This window comes from Genypterus blacodes, unplaced genomic scaffold, assembly GCF_046128005.1.
Source record: "Genypterus blacodes isolate CSIRO-AG114 ecotype Tasmania unplaced genomic scaffold, CSIRO-AGI_Gbla_v1 ptg000370l_1, whole genome shotgun sequence".
Classification (NCBI taxonomy): domain Eukaryota; kingdom Metazoa; phylum Chordata; class Actinopteri; order Ophidiiformes; family Ophidiidae; genus Genypterus; species Genypterus blacodes.
This window is the reverse complement of record NW_027467152.1, coordinates 199,725-223,332: the sequence shown is the minus strand read 5'-3', so window position 1 is coordinate 223,332 and position 23,608 is coordinate 199,725. Positions and strand designations below refer to the sequence as shown.

Sequence of the window (23,608 nt, the reverse complement as noted above, 5' to 3'; positions counted from 1 at the left end):
CAGGATGGAGGTCAGCAGGGATCTTTTCTCGTCTCCTCACGGCTTCGGTCGGGAACCAAAGACCTGCGAGTCGTTGGATGAGCTGTGAGGCTACAGCAGCCCAGGTTTGCCCTCCAGCAACATGCAGACCTGAGACCCGACCCCAGTAGGCCGACCACCTAAATTGTATCCTGAGGAACCTCGGTAGTGCTGCAGACGCTCCATAAACCCCGCCTCCTGGTCCATAAACCCCACCTCCTGGTCCATAAACCCCGCCTCCGGGTCCATAAACCCCGCCTCCTGGTCCATAAACCCCACCTCCTGGTCCATAAACCCCGCCTCCCACAGCTGGTCAATATTTCTGAATTTCAAAGCTAATTGGACACAAAAGTCACACCCAAAAACATTTTTCTTATTTATTGTTGCTGTTTTCATCTCAAACCATGGAACAAACAGTTTCCCTCAACGTGAGCTGTGATAAACAAATAACTAAACACATGAACACACACTTATTCAGGATATGTGTCAATAAAAAACATTTATGTTTCTTTCAGTTTGTTGGTTTACACAGAAAATATCACAACTTTCCTCTGTCGCTAAACATCGAAGCAAAACAAGGTTCAGTAACAACGATGATCATAAAACAACACAGCATCTTTTACACAAATTGTGATTGAGTCTACCTGCCTGTCTGTCTGCCTGTCTCTCTCCCTGCCTGTCTGTCTCTCTCTCTCTGCCTGTCTGTGTGTGTCTCTCTCTCTCTGCCTGTGTGTGTCTCTGTCTGTCTGATGAGGCAAAGTGATAAAAACACATTCAAAGCAAAAAGCAAAGAGCAGAAATCAAAAATCAAAGTGATCAAAGTTTACAGCATAAATCAAAGTTACTTAAATAAAAACAAATCCTGCAGTGAGTTGCTCCAAAGCACAAAAACGTCTTTATCTAATGACAAATATAAATAAAATGACATGATGAACAATGGTGAAGTGAAGCATCAGAATGTGAGCTGACATTAGCTCAGCTAGCTAAGCAGCATTAGAAGCTGCATTTACACGCTAACCTTAAGCATGTTAACACGAACTTGTAAACTTCCCATTGGTAAAACAAAGCTCAAATAAAAATGAGAATTTAAAATATAAAAAGGGTCAAAAACAACAACAACAAAATGGTTGAACTTTCTCTTCTTTACATCTACGTTTGATTGACTTCATATTTGCATTCTGCGGGGAAATGTGTGATGTTAGCGCTGAGCTGCCTGAGGGGAAACATAGATTAGGACACTAAATTTATGCTTCTGGACACCATAATCTGCTCTGTTTTTCATAATGTTTGTTGTTAGTTTGACTACATTGGAGGCTTCTGTGCCACATGTGAAGGCCCGGGTCCACTCGACTGAAGAGCCAAAGCTTTTGTGACGGGACCCAAAAACAAGCAACATTTTTGTGGCGTCATTCCAGACAGCGTCGCTCTGGTACCAGCTAACTAGCGTAACCGTCACGGAGGACTGCAGAGACCGAAGCCGAGGTGAACGCGTGTCCTCCTTTGTGCGGTCTACGGATGTGATCAGTTCACGCTTTGCACGTCACCGTGTGAGGATTCATTTAAGTCAACACCCTCGCAGAAAGTAATTATGGTTTGAAGAGAACTTCAGGTGGATCTTCATATGTGACATCAGAACATTTCAACCAAACTGAGCTCAGATTGAATTAGAGAAGCCACAAAAAACAATCTGATGATCTAACCTTCTTCATCTCTTTAAGTCTCTGATTGTCTGTTACACTTTCCTCTCTCTCTCTTAAAGCACTTTGACAAAGTTTTATGAATTTTGGGAAAAATTACATCTCATTACAACACTATGTGCTCCTCTGTCAGATGTTCTTCTTCTCTTCAGGTCTGTAGGTCTCTAATGGACCCTTATGGAACCATGTTGTTGTATCTTCTGCAGCACACAGAAGTTCTCCCCTCCACAATAAAAGCTCAACAAATCTCCTACCAATAATGAGGCTCTAACATGTGTTCATGGATCCATAAGGGTCCATTAGAGACCTACAGACCTGAAGAGAAGAAGAAGAACATCTACACACTGACAGAGGAACACACACACACAGAGTTCAGACAAGAAGGAGATGAAGCTCTCTCTCTCTCTGAGTGAGTGAGTGAGTAAGTGAGTGAGTCTCTCTCTCTCTCTCTCTCTCACTCCCTCTCACTCTCTCTCTCTCTCTCTCACTCCCAGAAGATGTTGGTGATGTCCGAATCCAGGCTGAAGATCCAGACCACAAGCGGAACCGAGATCAGCACAAATGACCAGGACACGCCCCTCAGCGACTGATCTAACCTCGTCATCACAGCACCGACCAATCCTGAGCTGGCTGCCGCCCCTCTCCTCTGCAGCTCCTCCTCCTCTTCAAGTGACTGCAGACAGAAGAATGATGGTGTGTGAGAATATATGGCTGCCAACAAATCAGGTGACAGTAGTGAGAGTTCAGTGGACCGATCGGATTGCGTGTTCTGACCTGAATCTGGTTTCCTGGCTCAATGTAGTTGCGAGCGAGGAACTTGAGGGCTTCATCCAGCAGGATGACAGGAAGTGACATCTTCAGCACCACCACCCACTGAGGCCAGGACAGAGGACGGATCTGGAAGATGACCTGAAAACACAGAGAATGATGGGAAATGAAGACCTGGACACGGATACTAAAGTGTCCCTTGATGCATTGGTGTGTGTGGTGGTCTCCTTACCGGTAGCGGGTCTACATACAGAATAAGGAAGTGCAGAGCCATGGAGAGACAGATGGCGCCCACCAGCCAGGGGTTGGACCACGGGGGCATCTTCAGCAGGGACTGGTTTTCTGACAGACTGCAGGACATTTAAACTATTTAAGAAGCTTATTACGGCTCTAGATTTATAAGAGCTGCACTTGTCTTTTAAACTGCTGCTTCTATTGTCTTTTAACTGTTTGTAGGTGTTTCTTCTGTTCTTACCTGTTAAGTGCGTTGCACATCTCTATGGTAACCAGAACCGACAGGGCCATAGTCATGGGGATCGGAGACTCAAACACGGAGCACTGAACTCCGGCGAACTCGCTGTGGCCTTCACTGCACTGCAGGAAGTGAGACTGAAAACCAAAGCACACGGGCACAATGAGTGTGTGAGCGCCCTGAGGGGCGGGGTTTGCTACTCGTACACTTCCCTCAGCGCCTCTCCACTACATGTGGAGCCCGGCGCCATGACAGCAGCTGCTGAGGGTGAACGACAAATGGCTTGCTTACGGAAGGAAGGAAGGAAGGAAGGAAGGAAGGAAGGAGGGAGGGAAGAAAGGAAGGAAAGAGCAAAGGTAGGAGGGAAGGAATGAAAAGAGGAATGGTATGAAGGAAGGAGCTGGAGTTTACCAGCTGATAGAAGGAGAGCTTTGGTCCGTCATGAGCGGCCATGAACCACCAGGCTGCAGCTCCAACTGTGGCAGCTCCAACGTAACCTGCAGACAGAAGCAGCAGGTTGGACTTCACTTTGATCCTCACTCTGGACTCTGTGGTACTTATGTGATTCTACTGATCAATAAACAAACACATGAGAAGAGAAAACAGCAGCCTGGCCTCAAACGCAGCCTCATTTGAAGATTCCTTTTGCCTGTTGCAATATGTTCAAATATGTTTCTACCTGGACAGAACTGGACAGAACTAAATGTACAACGTGGAAATTGCCAACGACGCTCCTTAACATGCATAGCGTTCAACAGTGGCGCCTCCACACATTTTTCATAGGGGGGCGGATGGGGCCACTGAAAGTCCTGGGATGGCCGACCAAAAGCACAACGTACGACGAGGGGGCGGGGGCAGAGAGAGACGTAATGACTCACATCCGATGATGAGGTATCGACAGAAGAGCCAGCTGGAGATCAGAGGCTCTTTGGGGGAGCGTGGAGGTCTGGACATTATGTCCAGGTCAGGGGGGTTGAAGCCCAAAGCGGTGGCAGGAAACCCATCGGTGACCAGGTTCACCCACAGAAGCTGGACCGGGATCAGAGCCTCTGGCATTCCCAGAGCTGCAGTCAGGAAAATACTGAGGAGGACAAAAGAAGAAAGACAGGAAGGAGGGAAGGAGGGAAGGAAAGAGGAAAGGAAGGAAGGAAGGAAGGAAGGAAGGAAGGAAGGAAGGAAGAAAGGAGAGAGGAAAGGTAGGAAGGAAGGAAGGAGGGAAGGAAGGAAGGAAAGAGGGAAGGAAAGAGGAAAGGAAGGAAGGAAGGAAGGAAGGAAGGGGGGAAGGTAGGAAGGAAGGAAGGAGGGAAGGAAGGAAGGAAAGAGGGAAGGAAAGAGGAAAGGAAGGAAGGAAGGAAGGAAGGAAGGGGGGAAGGTAGGAAGAAAGGAAGAAAGGAGAGAGGAAAGGTAGGAAGGAAGGAAGGAGGGAAGAAAGGAAGGAATGAAAGAGGAAAGGGAGGGAGGGAGGAAGGAAGAAAGAAGGAAGGAAGGAAAAGGCGTTAAGATGCAGAAACATAAATTCAACACAAACTTTGAATATGTGTGTCTGTAGATTGTGTGTGTGTGTGTGGTGATTATGTGTGTTTGATGATTGTGTGCGTGTGTGTGATGATTGTGTATGTGTGTGGTGAATATGTGTGTGTGATGACTGTGTGTGTGTGGTGAATATGTGTGTGTGATGATTGTGTATGTGTGTGGTGAATATGTGTGTGTGATGACTGTGTGTGTGTGGTGAATATGTGTGTGTGATGACTGTGTGTGTGTGGTGAATATGTGTGTGTGATGATTGTGTGTGTGCCACATGAGCACATTGAAATTGTCCTGGACTAAAAAAGTTGATAAAATGTGTTTTCTTTCATCAAATGGTCTGAAATTTATAGGGGTTGTTTGATACGATGCTCTTCGAAATATGATTCATTTGATTGAATTTTTGGTGTTTTATTGAATTTTATAACTCCTTTGCTCCTGGGGTCAAAATGGTCCCAAAGCACAAAGTGGTGTAATGGGGCAAAAAGTCACACCAGACTGCTCTGCAACACATCTATTATCTTGGATGTTTGATGTGTGTGGTCAAGCAATGGTTAATTAATAATGGGACAACAACTAGAAGCATAGGCAGCATGTGATGCCAGGTCCATAGAACATGCAGGTAGACGGGGCGGCAGAAGCCCAAATCCCTGCCTTACTCTACCTACTTTTATGTAAACAAGCTCTATTGGCCCTAAATTCTAAAATGAAGGGACATTTGTGTGGTAATGGGTTGGGCTTGAGTTAGACTAAAGGTGCAACACAAAATTAATTGAAAATGTAAACTTAAATGCTTCAAATAATGGTCAAACCATTTTGGGGTCGATTTGACCCCAGAGGACAGTAGGTGCTGCCCTTCAAAAAAGTTAAAAAACAGCACCCTCACTACACTTTAACATATTCCACTCCTTCATGTCAAATAGTAAAGATCATATCAAAAATTAAAAAAAAAAAAAATTTTACTTTATAAACTCAAAAATAGGGTATAATTTATGTAAACAAGGCCTTTTGGCCCTAAATTCCAAAATGAATGGAAAAATGTGTGGTGATGCGTTGGACAGGAGTCTAAGAGACTAAAGGTGTGACACGAAAATAATTTACACTTTATGCTTTAGATCCGGGGTCTTCAACAGGGGGTCCGCGGACTGCACTGCAGGGGGTCGCGAAGTGAAAAGGTTCAAAGAATACGTACAATTGGTAAAGCTGTTAAAATTTCTATCTAACCAAATTCACAAACATCCCGCCCCTTTTGTCACAAAACGATTATAAGCCAATCAGCTGTCAGTCCAACACATGACACTGCTGTCATGTTTGGTTACGTGACACCGTAACATTCTGCTTGCAAGCGCACGGCGGATTTGAGGATGAGCATGGAAAATACCCCCGATAAAAGGAAACAAATATACTGTTTTCATAAGGAATTAAAAAAATGTACGAATGTGAATGTCAAGTGTGTGCGTGTCTCGTTTGCGGTGTGAACGCGTCTGCGGAGCGCCACCTCACCACAGACCACAGCAACTTTACACGGGGCCTTCCGGCTGCTAGCAGGGCGTCATGTGTCGTTAACAAACAGGCCGGCTCAAAAAGCCGTTTTTATTTTTTCTGCAACTTAATACAAGACAGAACGATAGGATGGTTTTCTCCGTGCCATGAACGTTTGAACTGATGTTGTGCCGTTCGACCGGTTCACGTGAAAACAGACAACGATCATATCAAGCAGGGAGGGGCGGGGCCTGCTGGCAGTCTGCTACAGGTACAGAGCAGGACAGAGTGGAGCAGAGATGAGTGACAGCTGGAAAAAATGCAACATTTGGATGCATTTTAACAATTGTGACAACATATAGGCAGAATGCAGAATGAAGCCGTCATGTCCACTCAATCCAGTGTGTGTTCTTCCAAACAGGAAAACATTCCAAAACTGTAGGACACACTCTCTGTCATCTCACTAACATCAGAACAGACTGAATGCATGTGAAGCACAGGTGAGATGGGAACTACAGGGAATGTGAAGGGAAGTTGTGACAGTGATATGTGGACAGACAGAAAATGAGAAATATGACAGGTATAGTATTAGTAAAATCAGTAATAACATTTTTTTGTTTTCCTTGAGATTAATATGATGTGAACTCATTAGTGACACTGAAAATCTATACAGAAAAAAAGAAGCTCATGTTGCTGAATTGAAGTGCATCTTGATACAAATGAGTGTTGGATATAGAAATGTTGTAAACGTTCACACAGAAGAGGCTTCTTCAGAATCAGACATGTGGAGAAATGTTACTAATAATGTTAAACATGAGGAGCTCTGACACTTTGATTTAGTCAAAGTAGCTCTCAGAGGCAAAAAGGTTGGAGACCCCTGCTTTAAATACACTACAACATGAATCCAACATGTTGTAGTGAACGGATGAATGGAGGCAGAAGATGTTATCGTCCATCTATTACCTATGTGTGTCGTTTGATCTACGGTGCTGTCAAACTAATCTATGAAGCCATCAAAGCTGCAGCGTCACTTGGAGACAAACCCACAGCCACTTCAAAGACAAACCTGTTGATTACTTCTAAACTAGTCTCAAATCCCTCCAAGCTTTATGCACGGCACTACACCCAGTTTGGTATAAAACACAATTTTATACAATATATATAGTAGGGGGTCCCCGCTCCATCTCTCCATCAGTTTGGGGGTCCTTGGCCTGAAAAACGTTGAAGACCCCTGCTTCAGATAACAGTCAAACAATTTGGGGTCGATTTGACCCCAGAGGACAATAGCTGTGTGTAGGACGGGAGGACATGACGCTGTGCCTAAGTGTGCGTCTCAGGCTCTTGCAGCTCTTTCCTCTCCACTTTATCGACTTATTCTTATCAATGACTTTTATTTTCACGGGACAGGATGTGACCTCATGTGTTGTTTCACGCGATGCACTGGATGCACATTTTCCCCTCGCCTGTTCTGATTCCATTTCTCAAATAAATGAATAAACAGTTTGTGTGTCAGCGTTCATGTAAATGTACCGATTGATTGATTGATTGATTGATTATTGAGTTGTTTAGCATGTTTGGTACTGACCAGACCACCTCGCCTATGTTGGAGGAGATGAGGTATCTGATGAACTGCTTCATGTTGTTGTAAATGGCTCGGCCCTCCTCCACGGCGGCCACGATGGTGGAGAAGTTGTCGTCGGCCAGGATCATCTCTGAGGCCGACTTGGCCACGGCCGTGCCGCTGCCCATGGCGATGCCTATCTCCGCCTTCTTCAACGCCGGGGCGTCGTTCACCCCGTCACCTGTCTGAAATGAAAGTTTAATGAGACGGTGATAGGTTGGACTGGACAGGTGTTGATTGATAAGTGATGAGCCTATCCGCGAAGCCTCTAACCCAGATGTCACCTTTCCCATGGAACATGACATCCTGCTTTATTCTTCTGTACGGAAGTAGAGAGAGGATTTCCAAATCGTTTTTTTCATTGCTTTACCAAAGATAATTTTCTCAAAATAATGGAGCGCTCCCGAGAAAAACGTTTTCTTAGATGACACACACATAAATGTTTACATTTGATGTGTCAAAGCATAAAGCTGTCCAGACTACATTTCCCTGAAATGTGCTGAATTCCAGAAATGATTTGATCTGCTGATCTCTAACTTTTCAAAACAATAAGAGCTGAGGTCAAACAGCTTCCAGCTTAAAGCTTATTCGTGTTTGGGAAGAAGGTCACAGGGCAATTCTGATCAAATGAATTTCAAGTCACAAAAACATCACAGGTCCTTCTTCCTTACCTTCTTATGCACCAGGCTCAGAATGTGTCAATCACAGAATGCAGTCAGCAGACTCACCATGGCAGTGATGTCACTCAGACTCTGCAGGCACTCCACGATGCGGCTCTTGTGGGCCGGTTCCACCCGAGCGAAGCATCGGGTCGTCCTGCAGGCCTGCCGCTGTAGGTGGAGGGGCAACTCGTCAAACTCACGCCCCGTCAGGCCGCCGCCCACTCCTGAGCCGTCCTGCTCCTCCTCTTCTGTGATGATGCCCACTCGCCGACAGATAGACAAGGCTGTCCCCTTGTTGTCACCTGGACTCATACAGCCAGAGTTACGGTCCATGTTAGTGTGTGTGTTGCATTGTGTTGTGGATTATAAATACATGAATATCATACAACCTTTAAGCTTTCAAGCCCGAGCCGACCTAGTACCTGTTTGCACATACAGGCTCCATGACTTTGGACCCTGAGAACCTGGTGAACATCTCTACCTGTGATCATGATGACTCGTATTCCGGCCTGCCGACACATTCGGACTGCACTCCGCACCTCTTTCCTGGGGGGGTCCAACATTCCAACGCAGCCCACAAAGGTCAGGTCAGACTAGGGGAGGAGGAGGAGGAGGAGGAGGAGAAGATGAGCATCAGTGGCCTCATTTCAGCGGCTCACTGGTTCTCTGTAAGACCACGACCATCCTCACCTCGTACTCAGCGAAGCCCGTCGAGTTCTCCACATTGAGGGAGTGGATGTCAGGGGGAGTGTCCCTTGTTGCCATGGCGAGGCAGCGCAGAGTGTCACGGCCCGATGCCCACTCCCGTATGATGGAGAGGAGCTGTTCTCGAACCGCCGCGCTCAAAGGTACGCTAGCCGACCCACTGACCCGGATGTAGTTGCAGCGTTCCAACACGCTCTCAGGAGCACCCTGAGGAGACAGCCAGGGAGAGGAGAAAGGGATACAAACAGAAAAACAAATAAAACATACAAACAACATACAAACATCTCTCTCTCTCTCTCTAATAACTTTAATATGTAATCTGGTTATTGTGAATTATCCAATAATGTAACCGACCGTGCTGCTAAAACATTTAGATGTTTGCTTGTGTAGAATTCTTAATGCAGGAGTTTATAATTTGTGAATGTCAGTGTTTCATCAGAGTGTAGTTTCTCCTGATGACCACCGGGGCACAGTAGGCTTGCTGAGTGGGTGAACAATGAGTTTATTCTGGATCCTTGAAGTGAAGCAGAGTGATGACTCTGACCTTGACGAACATCTTTGCTCCAGACGCAGACCAAGTGAGCTTATTGGCTGAACAGAAAACAGACATGGACTTCCTGTCTCTGGAAAACTCCAGGGTCAACTCCTTCCTCATTAGCTGCTTGATCACCTGAGACAAAAAGGCACAAATCACTATAATACACACTGATGCCCCTCTACACACTGATGTCCCTCTACACACTGATGTCCCTCTACACACTGACGTCCCTCTACACCAGGGGTCTCCAACCTTTTTGTCTCTGAGAGCTACTTTGACTAAATCAAAGTGTCAGAGCTCCTCATGTTTAACATTATGAGTAACATTTCTCCACATGTCTGATTCTGAAGAAGCCTCTTCTGTGTGAACGTTTACAAAATGTTGATATCCAACACTTCAATTGTGCGTGTCTCACCTCACCACAGACCACAGCAACTTTTCCCGGGCCTTTGCGGCTGCTAGCAGGGCGTCATGCGTCGTTAGCAAACAGGCTTTTTTTCTTTTAGGTGAACGTTGTGAATCCAAACAGGAAAACACTCTGGAGAAAACATTCCAAAACTGTAGGACAGAGAACGTGCTTCACTGCAAGAACATTCCAGAACTATTTGAATTCCTCATGAAGACAGTAGCACACTCTCTGTCATCTCACTAACATCAGAACAGACTGAATGCATGTGAAGCACAGATGAGATGGGAACTACAGGGAATTCCCTGCATTACAGGGAATGTGAAGGGAAGTTGTGACAGTGATATGTGGACAGACGTGAAAATGAGAAATATGAAAGGTATAGTATTAGTAAAAGAGTAAAATAAGTAACTAATTCTAAATGAGATGAATATGATGTGACTTCTTTAGTGTGAGCTTGACTCTGAACATGTAAACAGAACAAAACAAGCTCATGTTGCTGAACTGAAGTGTTGGATTTCAACATTTTGTAAACGTTCACACAGAAGAGGCTTCTTCAGAATCAGACATGTGGAGAAATGTAACTCATAATGTTAAACATGAGGAGCTCTGACACTTTGACTTAGTCAAAGTAGCTCTCAGAGACAAAAAGGTAGGAGACCCCTCTAAACACTGATGTCCCCACACACTCCGACGAGCTTACCGAGCAGCATGCAGTGGCTCTCTCTGCAGGACTCAGTCCTCTCAGCTCTGTGTCAAACACATTCATCTTCTCCACCAGACAGCACAGGGCGGTCTCTGTAGCCTCCCCAACCTTCTCATAAACACCCTTTGACTAGAAAAGAGGAGGACAGTGGTGAGAAACAGGAAAAGTACGCAACATCAACGAGCGCCAAAAGGCATCAAACCTGGTCCATCCCTAAAATCACAGACAAGCGAGGATTTGTGTTCATGTGCAGGAACTGATCCTGTTGTGGTGTGATTTACGTGTGAATAAACTGCCTTATCGCTTCAGTCAGGCAATACAATCAAATAAATATATTGCTGGATTAATTACTGATACTATTGACACAGATCACATGAAAGGCTCTACTTTGTGAGGACGTTTGCGTCTAACCTCGTTGTAGTCGAGCGAGGAGTCGTTGCAGAGAGCACAGATGGAGGCCATCTCCACCAAACCTTCATACTGACTGCACCTCACCACAGAGCCGTCTTTGTACCTAGAGCGAGAGAAAGAAGGGGACGGAGAACACAGCGAGGGAAAACAGTTCAGGAAAGAGACAACAGAAACGACCCGGACATGTAATAAGTGAAGAAAATACTTCTTCAAGCTCAGATTTCTCTCTTTGGGAGATTTCAGAAGGAAATGTGGAGTTTTTACTCCTCCTCCTTGTTTCTCCAGCTTCTCTTTGTTCTTTCCCTATCAGTGAAATAAGCCTTTACACTTCTTCACTACAAAAGTTAGCTTAAAGTAAAATGAAAATCTATGTTATTTTTTTCTGAATAGCTTGAGGAAAAAATAGGAAGTTGTTAGTGAAAAAGCTACAATGAACTATTGTTAAAAACAAAGCTGAGTTAGGAGCTTAGCTACTTTTAGTTAACTAATCTCCAACACTGGGGAAATTGTGTTATACTGTAACAGGGTTAGGGGGTAAAGGTTAAAGGTTGAAGGCACTCACACTTCCCCTTCGGGGGCGTAAGTGGATCCAGTCACTGTGAACTCGTTCAGACTGCAGCGCTCGCCTGACGCACCATCCACAACAAACATCTAAACATACACACATGCATGAACATACACGTCACACAACATTAGTTCATTCATGTTAGAGGATGACAGGTTACAAGTTAGATATAATAAGTCTTCCTCACTCATGCGTCCTTCCTCCTCTGAACAGAACACAGATCAGGTTATCATATTTCAGTCTGACAGACACTTTCCTCACCTCAAAGCCGGCAGCCTTTACTAAAACATCACAAATTGCTGCAATTCTTTTGTTTTTAGTGTAGTTATTGTTCCCTACACTCATGATGTAATTGAGCACAGACAAAGTTAAGGTCAGGAGAATAAAGAGCCGCTAATAAGAATCGGTTCCTGCTTGTTTCAAAGACCACCGCCACAAACGCAAAGACGGCAATTTGCTGGAAACTCTGGGGGCGTAAAAGGTTGGTGTTTTGTGGCCCCGCCCACAAGTCTCACCCTGCACACAGACATCTGATTGGTGGTCAGAGTTCCCGTCTTGTCGGAGCAGATGACGGACGTGCAGCCCAGCGTCTCCACAGACGGCAGGCTGCGGACGATAGCGTTCTTCCTGGCCATGCGTCTGGTGCCCAGAGCCAGACAGGTGGTGATGACGGCTGGGAGACCTGACGGGAAAACACAACAACAACAAACAGCAGACACAGACAGAAAGGCAGTTAGGCAGGCAGACAGACAGACAGCACAGCTCATTAAATGATACCAATGTGTCTCTCTGCCCCAAAGGCTGAAGGACCAAAAACGTTCCACTCCTAAATGTCCATCATAGTCTCAGGTTCAAAGAAGCAGAGATTGACATCTTAGTACATTTGTATAACTGTCTTGTCCAGGATTAGAATGTTCCTCAGCAGTATGATAGAACCTTAGTCCACACGTTTCTTTCTTCTAGACTGGACCATTGTAACGTTCGTTTCTCCAGCTTGAGCTCGTCTGCAGCTTATTGAAAACACTGCAGCACGAGTCCTAACTCAAACCTGTAAATGTGAACACATCACTCCAGTGCACTGGTGCCCCCTTCACGCCCGGGCCGATTTAAAGGTCTCATGGAGCCAACTTCTCTTCTCAATATGAGTTATATTTATGAGCCTATAGGCCTCATCAGCTAACCCTTCTTTACAGCACATGCAGAGGAGCAGGTGAGTTGTATCGCTTTATTGAGTTGGTTGCATTCTCACTGCAAACAAACTGCCAAGCGGGCCCACACCACCCTCTCTGGGCGGTCTGGGACCGGCTGCTTTGGGCTCCTGACGAGTTGGTGTTCTCCTACTGCGCTCCTTTTCTCTGGAATAAACTTCCTGCGCTCGTTAAAGAGGCAAACTCTCTTTCCGAACTTTGAATCCAGACGCACAAACACATGGACAGACACGCAGACAGACCTTCAGGTATGGCAGCCACAGCCAGGGCCACAGCGATCTTGAAGTAGTACACAGCTCCTCTCAGCCAGCTCCCTCCATGCACCGGGTCATTAAAGTGTCCCACATTGATGGCCCACACTGCAACGCAGATCACACTGATCACCTACACACACACACACACACACACACACACACACACACACACACACACCATTTATAAGCAGGTGAGCTCTTTTAGTGTGTGCCTGTTAATTATTCATTAAACACACCACCACTGTTTTGGTCTGATGGTAGATAAACAAATCTCTACATGCAGCACACAGTCAGTAATCTTGTTGTTGGTGAGGCTGAGCCTGCTGCTTTCAGCACAAAAACAGTGATGGAGAACACAGACACAGGCCTACACACTAGCACACACACACGCCTTAGACAGCTGTTCTCCAAACTCGTCCAGTTTCTGTTGAAGCGGTGTCCTCTCAGGGTCGGTGGAGGCCATCTCATCTCGGATCTTTCCGATCTCTGTCTGCACCCCTGTTGCAATGACAATCCCAATGGCTCTGCCTGCTGCGATGTTGGTGCCCTGAAGAGAAGAACAACCAGCATCATTTACATTCAAACGAAACAATTCTGACAAATACTGTGACAAACAAAGTCCAGATTAACTCTGAGATCTGTAGGAGGGACACAAACATGAAGAATAACCAAGCCAGAGGAACCAAGGAGGAAGATGTTTCCTTTTCCACATGTGTACACGTGTACATGAAGTAGAGCTGCTATATGAGTGTTTCCTTCAATGATGTGAGTTCAAGTTCAGTGATGAAGATGAGCAGTAAACATGGGGCAGCTCTCTAATAAAGAAATGAGCCTCATCATGTTCTACTAAGAGCATTCAGCCAAACAGACTCAGCTCAACCTGAGCTCAGCTGATGATAACAGGAACTAGAGTTACCATAGTAACTACAGGCTGTGGGCCCTACGTGTCCTCTTCATCTCCTCTTCTGTTCTCCATGTTTACCTCATCACAACTATGAGAAAGGCCTGGGACCAACTCCAGGTCTGCAGCCTAGTGCCTTGGTCAAGGGCGATGGCAGGAGCGATCATGAAGGGAAACCTGGGGGTACAAAGTGTGCAAACGCCACACACAAAGGAGCGGCTGAGCATGGCACGTGTCTTGGCAACAGCTCGCCACAGCGCCCCCACTGTCTTACTTAGGTGTGATTTGTTTTCAATTTCTTTTCATAATTATGATTATTACAAGATTAATGATTGACACCTTACCAACCATCATTGATCATTCTTAGCTGATAAGCAGGCCTTATCAAAAGCACTGAAACCTTGCGTCTCTGTCAGCAGCTTTATTCATCTCTGAGGTTTAAAGAGTAACTGTGCGTCGAGATTCACCAATCGTCTCCTGGCAACCATTGCGTTTTCCAAAATAATGCCGAAACAGCAAAATAGATCTTTCATATCTCATTCTGATCGTTACAGGAATCATAATTGACCCTAGAAGGAAATACTTTGACACGTAAAGGAGGCATGTCAGACAACACTTTCCACACAAGTCACTCATCCTTGTCTGTAACAACCCAGAAAAAGCTGGATAGCGCAGGACCCTCGCCTCGACTGATGTAGTAAGACAAGAGGACGGGCGGAGGGAAGACTCACAGAGAAGAGCATGTTCTTCTTGTCCTGGTTGACGGCTCGGGGGTCAGGGACGGGGTCGGTGTGTTTCAGGATGGACACAGACTCTCCGGTCAGGATGGACTGATCCACCCTCAGAGTGGTGGAACGGATGGATGTCAGCCTGATGTCAGCCGGGACCTTATCGCCAACTACAGAGCAAAGACCACACACGCACTTTCAAAGCTCACTTCATTTGCAGACATGCAGAGGAAAAACATGAGAAACACTCAGTCTAGCAGGATTTAGAGGCCCTTGACTGGGTGAGCTCATGAGGTCAGCTGGGGGTGGTGGTGGGGGGGGGGGGATTATGAACATGAATACAAGCAGAGTTTACGGCACACACTTTCAGTTTGCAGCTTCAGTTCTTGGAATGCATTCATGTTGCGGCACAGCGTGGACACGCCTCCACACAAGTCCAGTTTAGGTAAAAGATTCTAGTTTGTCTTCAACCACTGAGTTTTGGAGGGTCAGATATATTTATGTTATACCTAGGACAAGCGTTTGAGAAATACCTTAAGAGAATCTGACTCTGCTCTCAAGCAATCACAAGTTACTGCGTCCTGATTGGCTGAGCAGCAGCAGGGAAAGAACAACTTCCTGACCACAGCAAGGAGTGTGTCCACTTAAACAGACCACAGCTGTGGTCAGTGTCAGGGAGTTCCCATGATCTCTCTCTCTCTCTCTCTCTAACACACACACACACCACACCTAACCCATTTCCTTTGCCTGAAATAGCAGTTAGTATCTAGAGGATTCAACAATTTTATTTGTAGGCCGTGGTAATAAACTAGGGTTAGGGTTAGATCTCAGTTTGATTTACAGCAGGGGTCTCCAACACGTGGCTCCAGCTCCCAGTATCTCTCCCCCCTCAGACTGAGAGAGCAGAAAGTAGTGTAGGACACAGCTGAAAACGTAGCCAAGAACAAATCAGTCCTCCAATCGATCACTTCAATCACTGGAAATGATACAAAATGGAGGTGGAAGTCATAGACAATCAAAGTCCTGGAATGATGAGATCCTTGTAGAAGGACGTGACACCAACAGTCATGTCATCTGCATGGAAGAGGTTTCCTAAGAAAACCAGTGTGCCCCCCCCCCCCCCACACACACACACACATCTTCCCCTCTAATTACCAGCGACCTCCACGATGTCTCCGGGCACGATGTCTCGAGCTCTGACTCTCTGCACGCTCTTCTTGTCCTGTCGGTAAACTTTACCCATCTCTGGCTCGTACTCCTTCAGAGCCTCAATGGCGTTTTCTGCATTGCGCTCCTGAAGGACACGGAAACACAGGGACAAGTTTAAAATCCAAAGATGCACAGAAACACCATTGAGGGTCAAAGTGTTCCTGGCGGTGATTCTGCTCCTGAACTACCAGACAATTGTTCTTTCCACAGCTTTGACTACATTATACTACAGTAGATAGATACACTTAAACACACACAGTTTACCTGCCACACTCCTACTATAGCATTAGCAATGAGGATGAGGAGGATGACGAAGGGCTCAACAAAGGCTGTAATCGTCCCATCTCCCTCTTCAAACCAGGCCAGAGTCTAAGAGACACAGAGACGAGATTTACTATCAGAGAGAGAAGAGACAGAGTCACAGAGAGAGGGAGACACAGGCTGTCTGTGTGTGTGTGTGTGTGTGTGTGTGTGTGTGTGTGTGTGTGTGTGTGTGTGTGTGTGTGTGTGTGTGTGTGTGTGTGTGTGTGTGTGTGTGTGTGTGTGTGTGTGTGTGTGTGTGTCCTTACAAATGAGATACATGCAGCCAGCAGGAGGATCCGGACCAACAGGTCCTCAAACTGCTCCAGTACTAACTCCCACAGAGACTTCCCTGAGACAGAGAGAGGGAGAGAGACAGGCAGAGAGAGACACAGGAGTGTGTGTGTGATGGAGGTGAGGAAGTGAACAGATATGGAGGACAGATTCATTGAGAGAAACAAACTCACCTTCTTCAGCTGGCAGCTCTGCAAGGAAAAAGAAAATGACTAATTATTCATGAGAAGCACACTCGTGTCAGAAAGGCTCAAAGTGGCGAACGCGCCCACGTGTTTACGCACCAACAGCTGGCTATGGGATCGCAAAGACAAATCTCCTCAGTGTGTTTGTGTCCTAGAGGTCAGTAAAAGCTGATAGGTTCAGGTTCAGGTTTCCTGTCCTGATTTGACACCAGAATAAAGTCTGGCTCTGAATGCCGGCATTGACAACGCGCTTTAAGAAGACACCGAGGACAACTTGGAGCTCTAGGTGAAGTCAGGGACTGTGTGCTCCTGTGGGCCGGTTTGTATCGTACCATTGGATCCCCATCGCTCTCTGTTCTTCTTCAGCTGCTCGCAGCTCAGGCCGGTCGACTCGTTCACGCCGAAGAAACACAGAACCTCCTCCACCGTCTTCGTATGAGCGTTATCCATCACTGTGGGGCAAGGAAGAGGAGAAGAAGACAGGGGAGAGAGGGGGGTGTAATGGTGAGGGAGCAGAGAAAGAGAAGGACGACGGGAGGAGTGAGGAAGACTTCATTTCAAAGTCAAGCGTACGTTCCAATGCACGGCCCTGTGTCTCTTATACAACATTGTCAGACTCGCAATGATGACATCACACTAACAAAGTGAAGCAGTTACACAGAAGTGTCACATTTACGTATTATATAATAACATCTATCAAGTATTGATTGGATTTCTGTAGCTAATGTGATGCTTCTATGTTACACTTCTGGACTGCCCACCTTCTTGTCGGAATGGGGAGGGAAAGAATAACTGGGTCAAGATCCAGAGCAGAGCGGCATAATTAGTTTGATTAGCTGTCGAATGCATCAATACAAAAAGAAGAAAGACATACTGATCTCTGAGGTGTGCCAGCTGTAACTACATGTCTGTACTGTGATTTACTACAAGCTGTGCTTTGCTGGAGTTGAAGTGAGAATTGTAAGACAGAAACATTCAAATGTTACCCTCAAGTTTCTACTTGGTTAAAGAAGTAAATCAACAGCAACGGAAACAGAAATGTGTGATTCGTGGTTATGCAAGACGTGACACAGCGGCGTTGAAGCCTAAAAGAAAATGACATTACATTTATTTAAGTTAGCTTGACAACAATTTCTGCATCAAAGTTGACATTGACTTGGAATTTGACAAAATGCCTTTGAAGGGACAGGAGCCTGCTCAACTCGTCCTGCAGCAGGAACACCAAGGGACAACTCTGAGGAGATGATGATGATGATGAGACGGTGACTCACATCTTCCAAAACAGTTCAGATATTTGTTTGTCTTTCCACTGAGCTGAGGCGTTGGAGTGAAACTCCCCAGGTTGTTGGCAGCTAAACACAACGCTGGAATGTTCTGACAAGCAACTACATAATAATAACGACAAAACTAAACAAAAGAAATAATTTTACAAGGCAACATTTAAATGTTTCAGACATCAATTTAAGAGCAACTTTGTTAAAATATATTCACATCCTAAATTGTGAGAAATGCTGATTAATATTTATACATATATTACGTTAGTCTTCCTTACATTTGTTTTGTAGAATAAAAATGTACCGCAAGACTTTGCTTTGTACCGTAACTGCACCCATAAACACGCAGCTCAATTTAAACCATAAATCGTCCAGTTGTATGTTTATTATTAAATTTAAGGTGGTATACTTACTGTAGCGTAACAGCTGATTCTCAAGATACATGTTAACCTCGTGTTGTTACGGTTTACCAGCATTTAAACGAGTAAACGTACATTAAAAAAAAAAATTAACAACTAGCTCAAACATTAGCCGCTAAACTATCATACGGAGGAGGTGGAGTCGCTAGCAAGACGGTGTCCTGGGCTAACGGATGACCGTGTGATTTGATGGCTTCAGCCTGAAATTACGCAGACCTCAAACAAAACTCATTAAATGTTCCTAATTTTTTAACATTTCAAAATACATTATTTTACCAATGTAACTCAACATACCATTTAACTGTGTTCATATTCATTGTCTGTCGGCACACATACAGGGAACCGAGATGGTGTTTATGGAAGCATCGTAGCCTAAAACAACAGTTCTTAAATAACTACAGAAATACTATATAAATCATTTTTAACATCATTTTTAAACACGTAGTTTTTTTCAGTCCATCGTCACACACGGGTTCTACGGGGCACCAGATGACACGGTCACTGGTAGCTCCGACACAGCGGCTAACGTTAATCCGGTGGAGGTGAACAGGTTACTTACCAGGGCGTCGATGTGTCCGTGTGTCGTCTGTTACCTAGAAACTACAATTCTCTACTAATTTAATCAAGCGGAAACATCAAAGCACCATCTGTGTATGACGATAAATCCCCACAGCAACGGGGGAATCACAATGTTTGAACAGGATTGACATCCGATGGGTGAAAATCTATCCGGATGTTTCCATGGAAAAATGTTCCGTGGTTAAAAATCAAAATCACGCTCATTTAGGGCTAATGTTGCAGGTAAACGAGGGAATACAGACTGTTACTGCTCTGCCCTGGCGGAGGGACTGCGGCTCCTCAAGCGACAAACAGTAACGCTGCTCCCGTTACTCAGGAGCCCTTCAAAGTAAGAGCCCTGAATGACCGACACTCTTCTCGAACAGCAGAAAATCGTCCGTCAAAACATTTATATAACTTATGAACACCTTCCAGGGTTTATCACATCTCATGTCTGAAACAAATCAGAGGCAGAAGAGATGAAATAATACAAGATAATAAAATAACACTTCAGTCTGATCCAGTGAGAGAGACAGAGAGACGCAGACAGACAGACAGACAAAGAGAGAGACAGAGAGAGAGACAGTGAGAGAGGAGAGAGAGAGACGGGCAGGCAGACAAACACACAGACAGACAACCAGGGAGATGAAGAGAGACAAAGAGAGAATAATACAAACACCCTTTACTTCTGTGTCGTATTCTAATTACTTTAAACTATTTTGATTTCACTGTCACAGGAACAAAGTCACACATTCTTGACATTATTTTAAGTTAAAAACAGCATGCAAGCGATGGCCTCATTATTTTGAAAGATACCACGAGCCATAAACTTCCGGTGTGTCCATGCATCGTTTCGGCGAGACGGCGTTTGCGAGGACAGACGTCTAACGGAGCTACCGCTGGACCAATGGGAGGCCTGGGATTCCAGCTGACGCAACACTTAGACCAATCAGGTCAAGTCGCTCTCCTTAACCCCGCCTCTTAGCGCTACTCGCGTCCCGCCTCTGACCCAATCAGAGAGGAGCTGTACAATCAGCGAACGGTGCGTCTGTTGTCATGATGACGTCAGGTGATGGACATTAAACTAAAACCAATCACCTCCGAGACCTCAGTGACTGGCAGCGCTGCACACCAATCGCAGCCTGTCTCTCTCTCCCCCTCTTCTCTCTCTCTCCATAATCATTTTGTTTGAGGTAATTTCTGTTATTTTGCTTCATGTTCAAGTTTCAAGTTTATTTGTCATGTCCACATTGACCAAAACCTCTGCGTACATTCAGCTGACAGACTTAGAGCACCACCTCCTGGTGAAAGGAAGGAAGGGAGTGAGTGAGTGAGTGAGTGAGTGAGTCTCTCTCTCTCTCTCTCTCTCTCTCTCTTTAATCAGAATTTGAACAGGAGGTACACACACATATTCTTCACACTCTTCCTCTGTGTTCCTCATGTTTCTGTGCGTCGTCTTCATCACAGAGGGAAGTCGCTCCACAGGCTGCAACACACAGAACACACCCGTTAAACATCCATGTAACCTTCACTGGCCAGCACAGTGTGTGTGTGTGTGTGTGTGTGGTACCTCTGGTTCTGATGTGTGTGTGTGTGTGTGTGTGGTACCTCTGGTGTGTGTGTGTGTGTGTGTGTGTGTGTGTGTGTGTGATTTTACCTCTGGTTGTACTCTGGCTCTGTGTGTGTTTTCTGCAGCAGCTCTCTGATTTCCTCAGGTGGGTTCAGACCATGAAGCTTTGCTCGCTCCCACCTGTGCAGTCTGCTGATACCTGGGGGAGAGAGAGAGAGAGAGAGAGAGAGAGAGAGAGAGAGAGAGAGAGAGAGAGAGAGAGAGAGTTGCAGCAGGGTTCTTTTCTCTGTCAACACCTCTTAACTCTGCCAGCTGAGGTCTGTATATATGTCTGAGACTGTGTGTGTGTGTGTGTGTGTGTGTGTGTGTGTGTGTGTGTGTGTGTGTGTGTTTGTTTGTGTGTGTGCGTGGGAGTGTGTGTTACCTGTGCAGGGTCCAAACCTCCAGTCCAGATCAAACTGTTTGAGTTTGTGAAGCTCCTCCTCTCTGACTGAAGCTCTGACAGCCTCTGACAGACAGACAGACAGACAGACACATTAGAACCAGAGGTAACACACAAACACACACAGCTGCCTGAGGCCTAAACACAGCACAGTGAATGACCTCTGACCTCTCGGGGGAGATGGGCGGGGCCTCTTCTTAAGTTTAGTCGCTCGTTTTGCCTTCTTCACCACCTTGAATGAATCGGTTATGAGGCCACCCTTGGTCGTCATGGCGATCTGTAACTTACCATAAGATAAACTTTCTAATATACTCCAGCCTTTTGTGTTTTGAGTGACACAGATGTTTGCTTTGTTTTGGTCTTTCTGATCATTGATAACAGATTGAAATGGTGTTCAGCAAATAAATGACGGACTGGTGCTTGTCTCTCTCTCTCTCTCTCTCTCTCTCTCTCCTTCTCTCTCTCTCTCTCTCTCTCACTCTCTCTCTCTCTCTCTCTCTCTCTCACTCTGTCGCTGTCTCACTCTCTCTCTTTGTCTCTCTCTCTCTGGCTGGCTATCTGTCTATCTTTCTTTCTTTCTCTCTCTCACTCTCTCTCTCTCTCTCTCTCTCACTCTGTCTCTCTCTGTCTCTCTCTGTCTCTCTCTCTCTGTCTCTCTCTCAGGCTGTCGCTGTCTCACTCTGTCTTTCTCTCTGTGTCTCTCTCTCTCTGGCTATCTATCTTTCTTTCTTTCTCTCTCTCTCTCTCTCTCTCTCTCTCTCTCTCACTCTGTCTCTCTCTGTCTCTCTCTCTCTGTCTCTCTCTCAGGCTGTCGCTGTCTCACTCTCTGTCTTTCTCTCTGTGTCTCTCTCTCTCTGGCTATCTATCTTTCTTTCTTTCTCTCTCTCGCGCTCGGTCTCAATTGATACTCGATTACATAGGCGATAGCTGCTCATTAAATGACGTAATCTATCGCTAAACTTCAGACGTTTAGCTGCTTGTTTGGACGCATCCACACTTAATGTTTCTGCATATTGAACGCGTTTTCACATTTGCGTATCCTGAACTCACCGCGCAGAGATCGAAGCTCGGAGATGTTCCTGTTTATCGATTGAAACCTACAGACCAGTGCGCTGAAGCTGGGATTTCTTCTTCTACTATTTGTTTTACGTTGAAAGCTCAGGGCACCCTCTCCTTTGCTGCCACCTGTCGTTGAGTTTGAACAATTACAGAAGCGCAGAATCTCTCTCTCACTGTCTCTCCCTCGCTCCCTCTCTCCCTCTCAGTGTGTGTGTGTGTCTCTCTCTCTCTCTCTCTCACTCTCTCTTTCTCTCTCTCTCTCTCTCTCTCTTTCTCTGTCTGCCTGTCTCCCTCTGTCTCTTTCTGTCTCCTTCTCTCTCTCTCTCACTGTCTCTCTCTCTCTCTCTCACTCTCTCTTTCTCTCTCTCTCTCTCTCTCTCTCTTTCTCTGTCTGCCTGTCTCCCTCTGTCTCTTTCTGTCTCCTTCTCTCTCTCTCTCACTGTCTCTCTCTCTCTCTCTCTCTCTCTCACTGTCTCTCCCTCTCTCTCTGTCTACCTGTCTCTCTCTGTCTCTCTCTCTCACTCTCTCTCTCTCTCTCTCTCTCTCTCTCTCTCTCTCTCACTGTCTCTCCCTCTCTCCCCCCCCTCTCTCTCTCTCTCTCTCTCACTGTCTCTCCCTCTCCCTCTCTCTCTATCTCTGTCTGCCTGTCTCTCTCTGTCTCCTTCTCACTCTCTCGCTCTCTCACTCTCTCTCTGTGTGCTTTGACAGTTTTTGATTTGTGTCCCCTCCTACAATTTCAGGTCAATTGTCACAAAACATAACATGTAGATTAGTCCGGATTTGTCTTTGACAGTGGGCGTGGCTAATTCTTCAAAGTGCTGCATCTCACCATGAATGAATTAGTGATTAGTGGACTATGACCAAACTGGGCGTGACCTCATGTGACCTCACATCTTGTGCAAGACTTTGAACCACACAGCAAAAAGTCCAGTGTTGAATGAACTCCCACAGAGTTGATTTCAACACTTTTTCAGGGTTTATAAAGCTCCACACTCTCTAGAGTTAAATCAACACTTTTGAAATAGTTAAACATTTAACACTGTGCCAGAGTTCCTTCTTTAACTCACTAAATAGAGTTAAATTAACACTAAGGGATAAGACAAGTAACACTGCTGAGATACTTTTTTTTTTAACACCCTGGTTAGTGTTGGCTTCACTCCCTAAAGTGTCATGCTATCTACACTAAAAAGTGTTAAAATTATTTGTAAGAATGAATTCCATCAAACTAAATACATTTCCAACAATGGCATTTATTTCACCTGTTCATTGTACATTAAAACATCGTGAACGTTTTCATCAAATGCCCCGAGTGAGCGGTTTGCCTGGCATGGAATGAGATGCTTATCCATGGCGAAGTAGAAGTTGTCAATCTTGCTCTTCTGACGCCCAACAGCGAGGAGGTATGGCTGCTGACCTTCATGGTTACGGAGATGCTCCTCCAGACTGCAGCATGACTGGTGTTGAGATAAGGAACAAGAAAAAGTTATTCACAAGAATGATCTGCAGCCACAGAGAAAACTAAAAAGTTAAAATGATTGTTCAAACATCTTCTGACTGGCTATTTACACGGTACTCATTTACACTTGTAGCTAAGAAGGTGATTTGCAAAATTATTATAATAACCATAATATT

At 45.5% G+C, this 23,608-nt stretch overlaps 2 protein-coding genes across 2 annotated transcripts; both read right to left on the bottom strand.

Moving 5' to 3' along the window:
* Positions 1 to 381: 381 nt before the first annotated feature.
* LOC142989068 (sarcoplasmic/endoplasmic reticulum calcium ATPase 2) lies at positions 382 to 19,213 on the bottom strand. The gene is made up of 24 exons (XM_076138446.1): positions 18,907 to 19,213; positions 16,987 to 17,106; positions 16,643 to 16,660; positions 16,445 to 16,527; positions 16,140 to 16,244; positions 15,822 to 15,960; positions 14,670 to 14,836; positions 13,429 to 13,584; positions 13,026 to 13,167; positions 12,091 to 12,257; positions 11,573 to 11,661; positions 11,011 to 11,113; positions 10,597 to 10,728; positions 9,494 to 9,619; positions 8,935 to 9,156; positions 8,726 to 8,837; positions 8,311 to 8,546; positions 7,547 to 7,767; positions 3,834 to 4,036; positions 3,367 to 3,452; positions 2,959 to 3,092; positions 2,716 to 2,833; positions 2,490 to 2,624; positions 382 to 2,388 (listed from the first exon to the last, which is right to left on the bottom strand). Exons 2-24 carry the CDS (start codon positions 17,102 to 17,104, stop codon positions 2,200 to 2,202), a joined length of 3,201 nt encoding a protein of 1,066 aa, XP_075994561.1. The 5' UTR covers positions 17,105 to 17,106; positions 18,907 to 19,213; the 3' UTR covers positions 382 to 2,199.
* A 910-nt stretch (positions 19,214 to 20,123) lies between these two features.
* pold4 (DNA polymerase delta 4, accessory subunit) lies at positions 20,124 to 22,099 on the bottom strand. The gene is made up of 5 exons (XM_076138424.1): positions 21,968 to 22,099; positions 21,086 to 21,194; positions 20,900 to 20,983; positions 20,563 to 20,674; positions 20,124 to 20,391 (listed from the first exon to the last, which is right to left on the bottom strand). Exons 2-5 carry the CDS (start codon positions 21,186 to 21,188, stop codon positions 20,367 to 20,369), a joined length of 324 nt encoding a protein of 107 aa, XP_075994539.1. The 5' UTR covers positions 21,189 to 21,194; positions 21,968 to 22,099; the 3' UTR covers positions 20,124 to 20,366.
* Between the last annotated feature and the right edge of the window lie 1,509 nt (positions 22,100 to 23,608).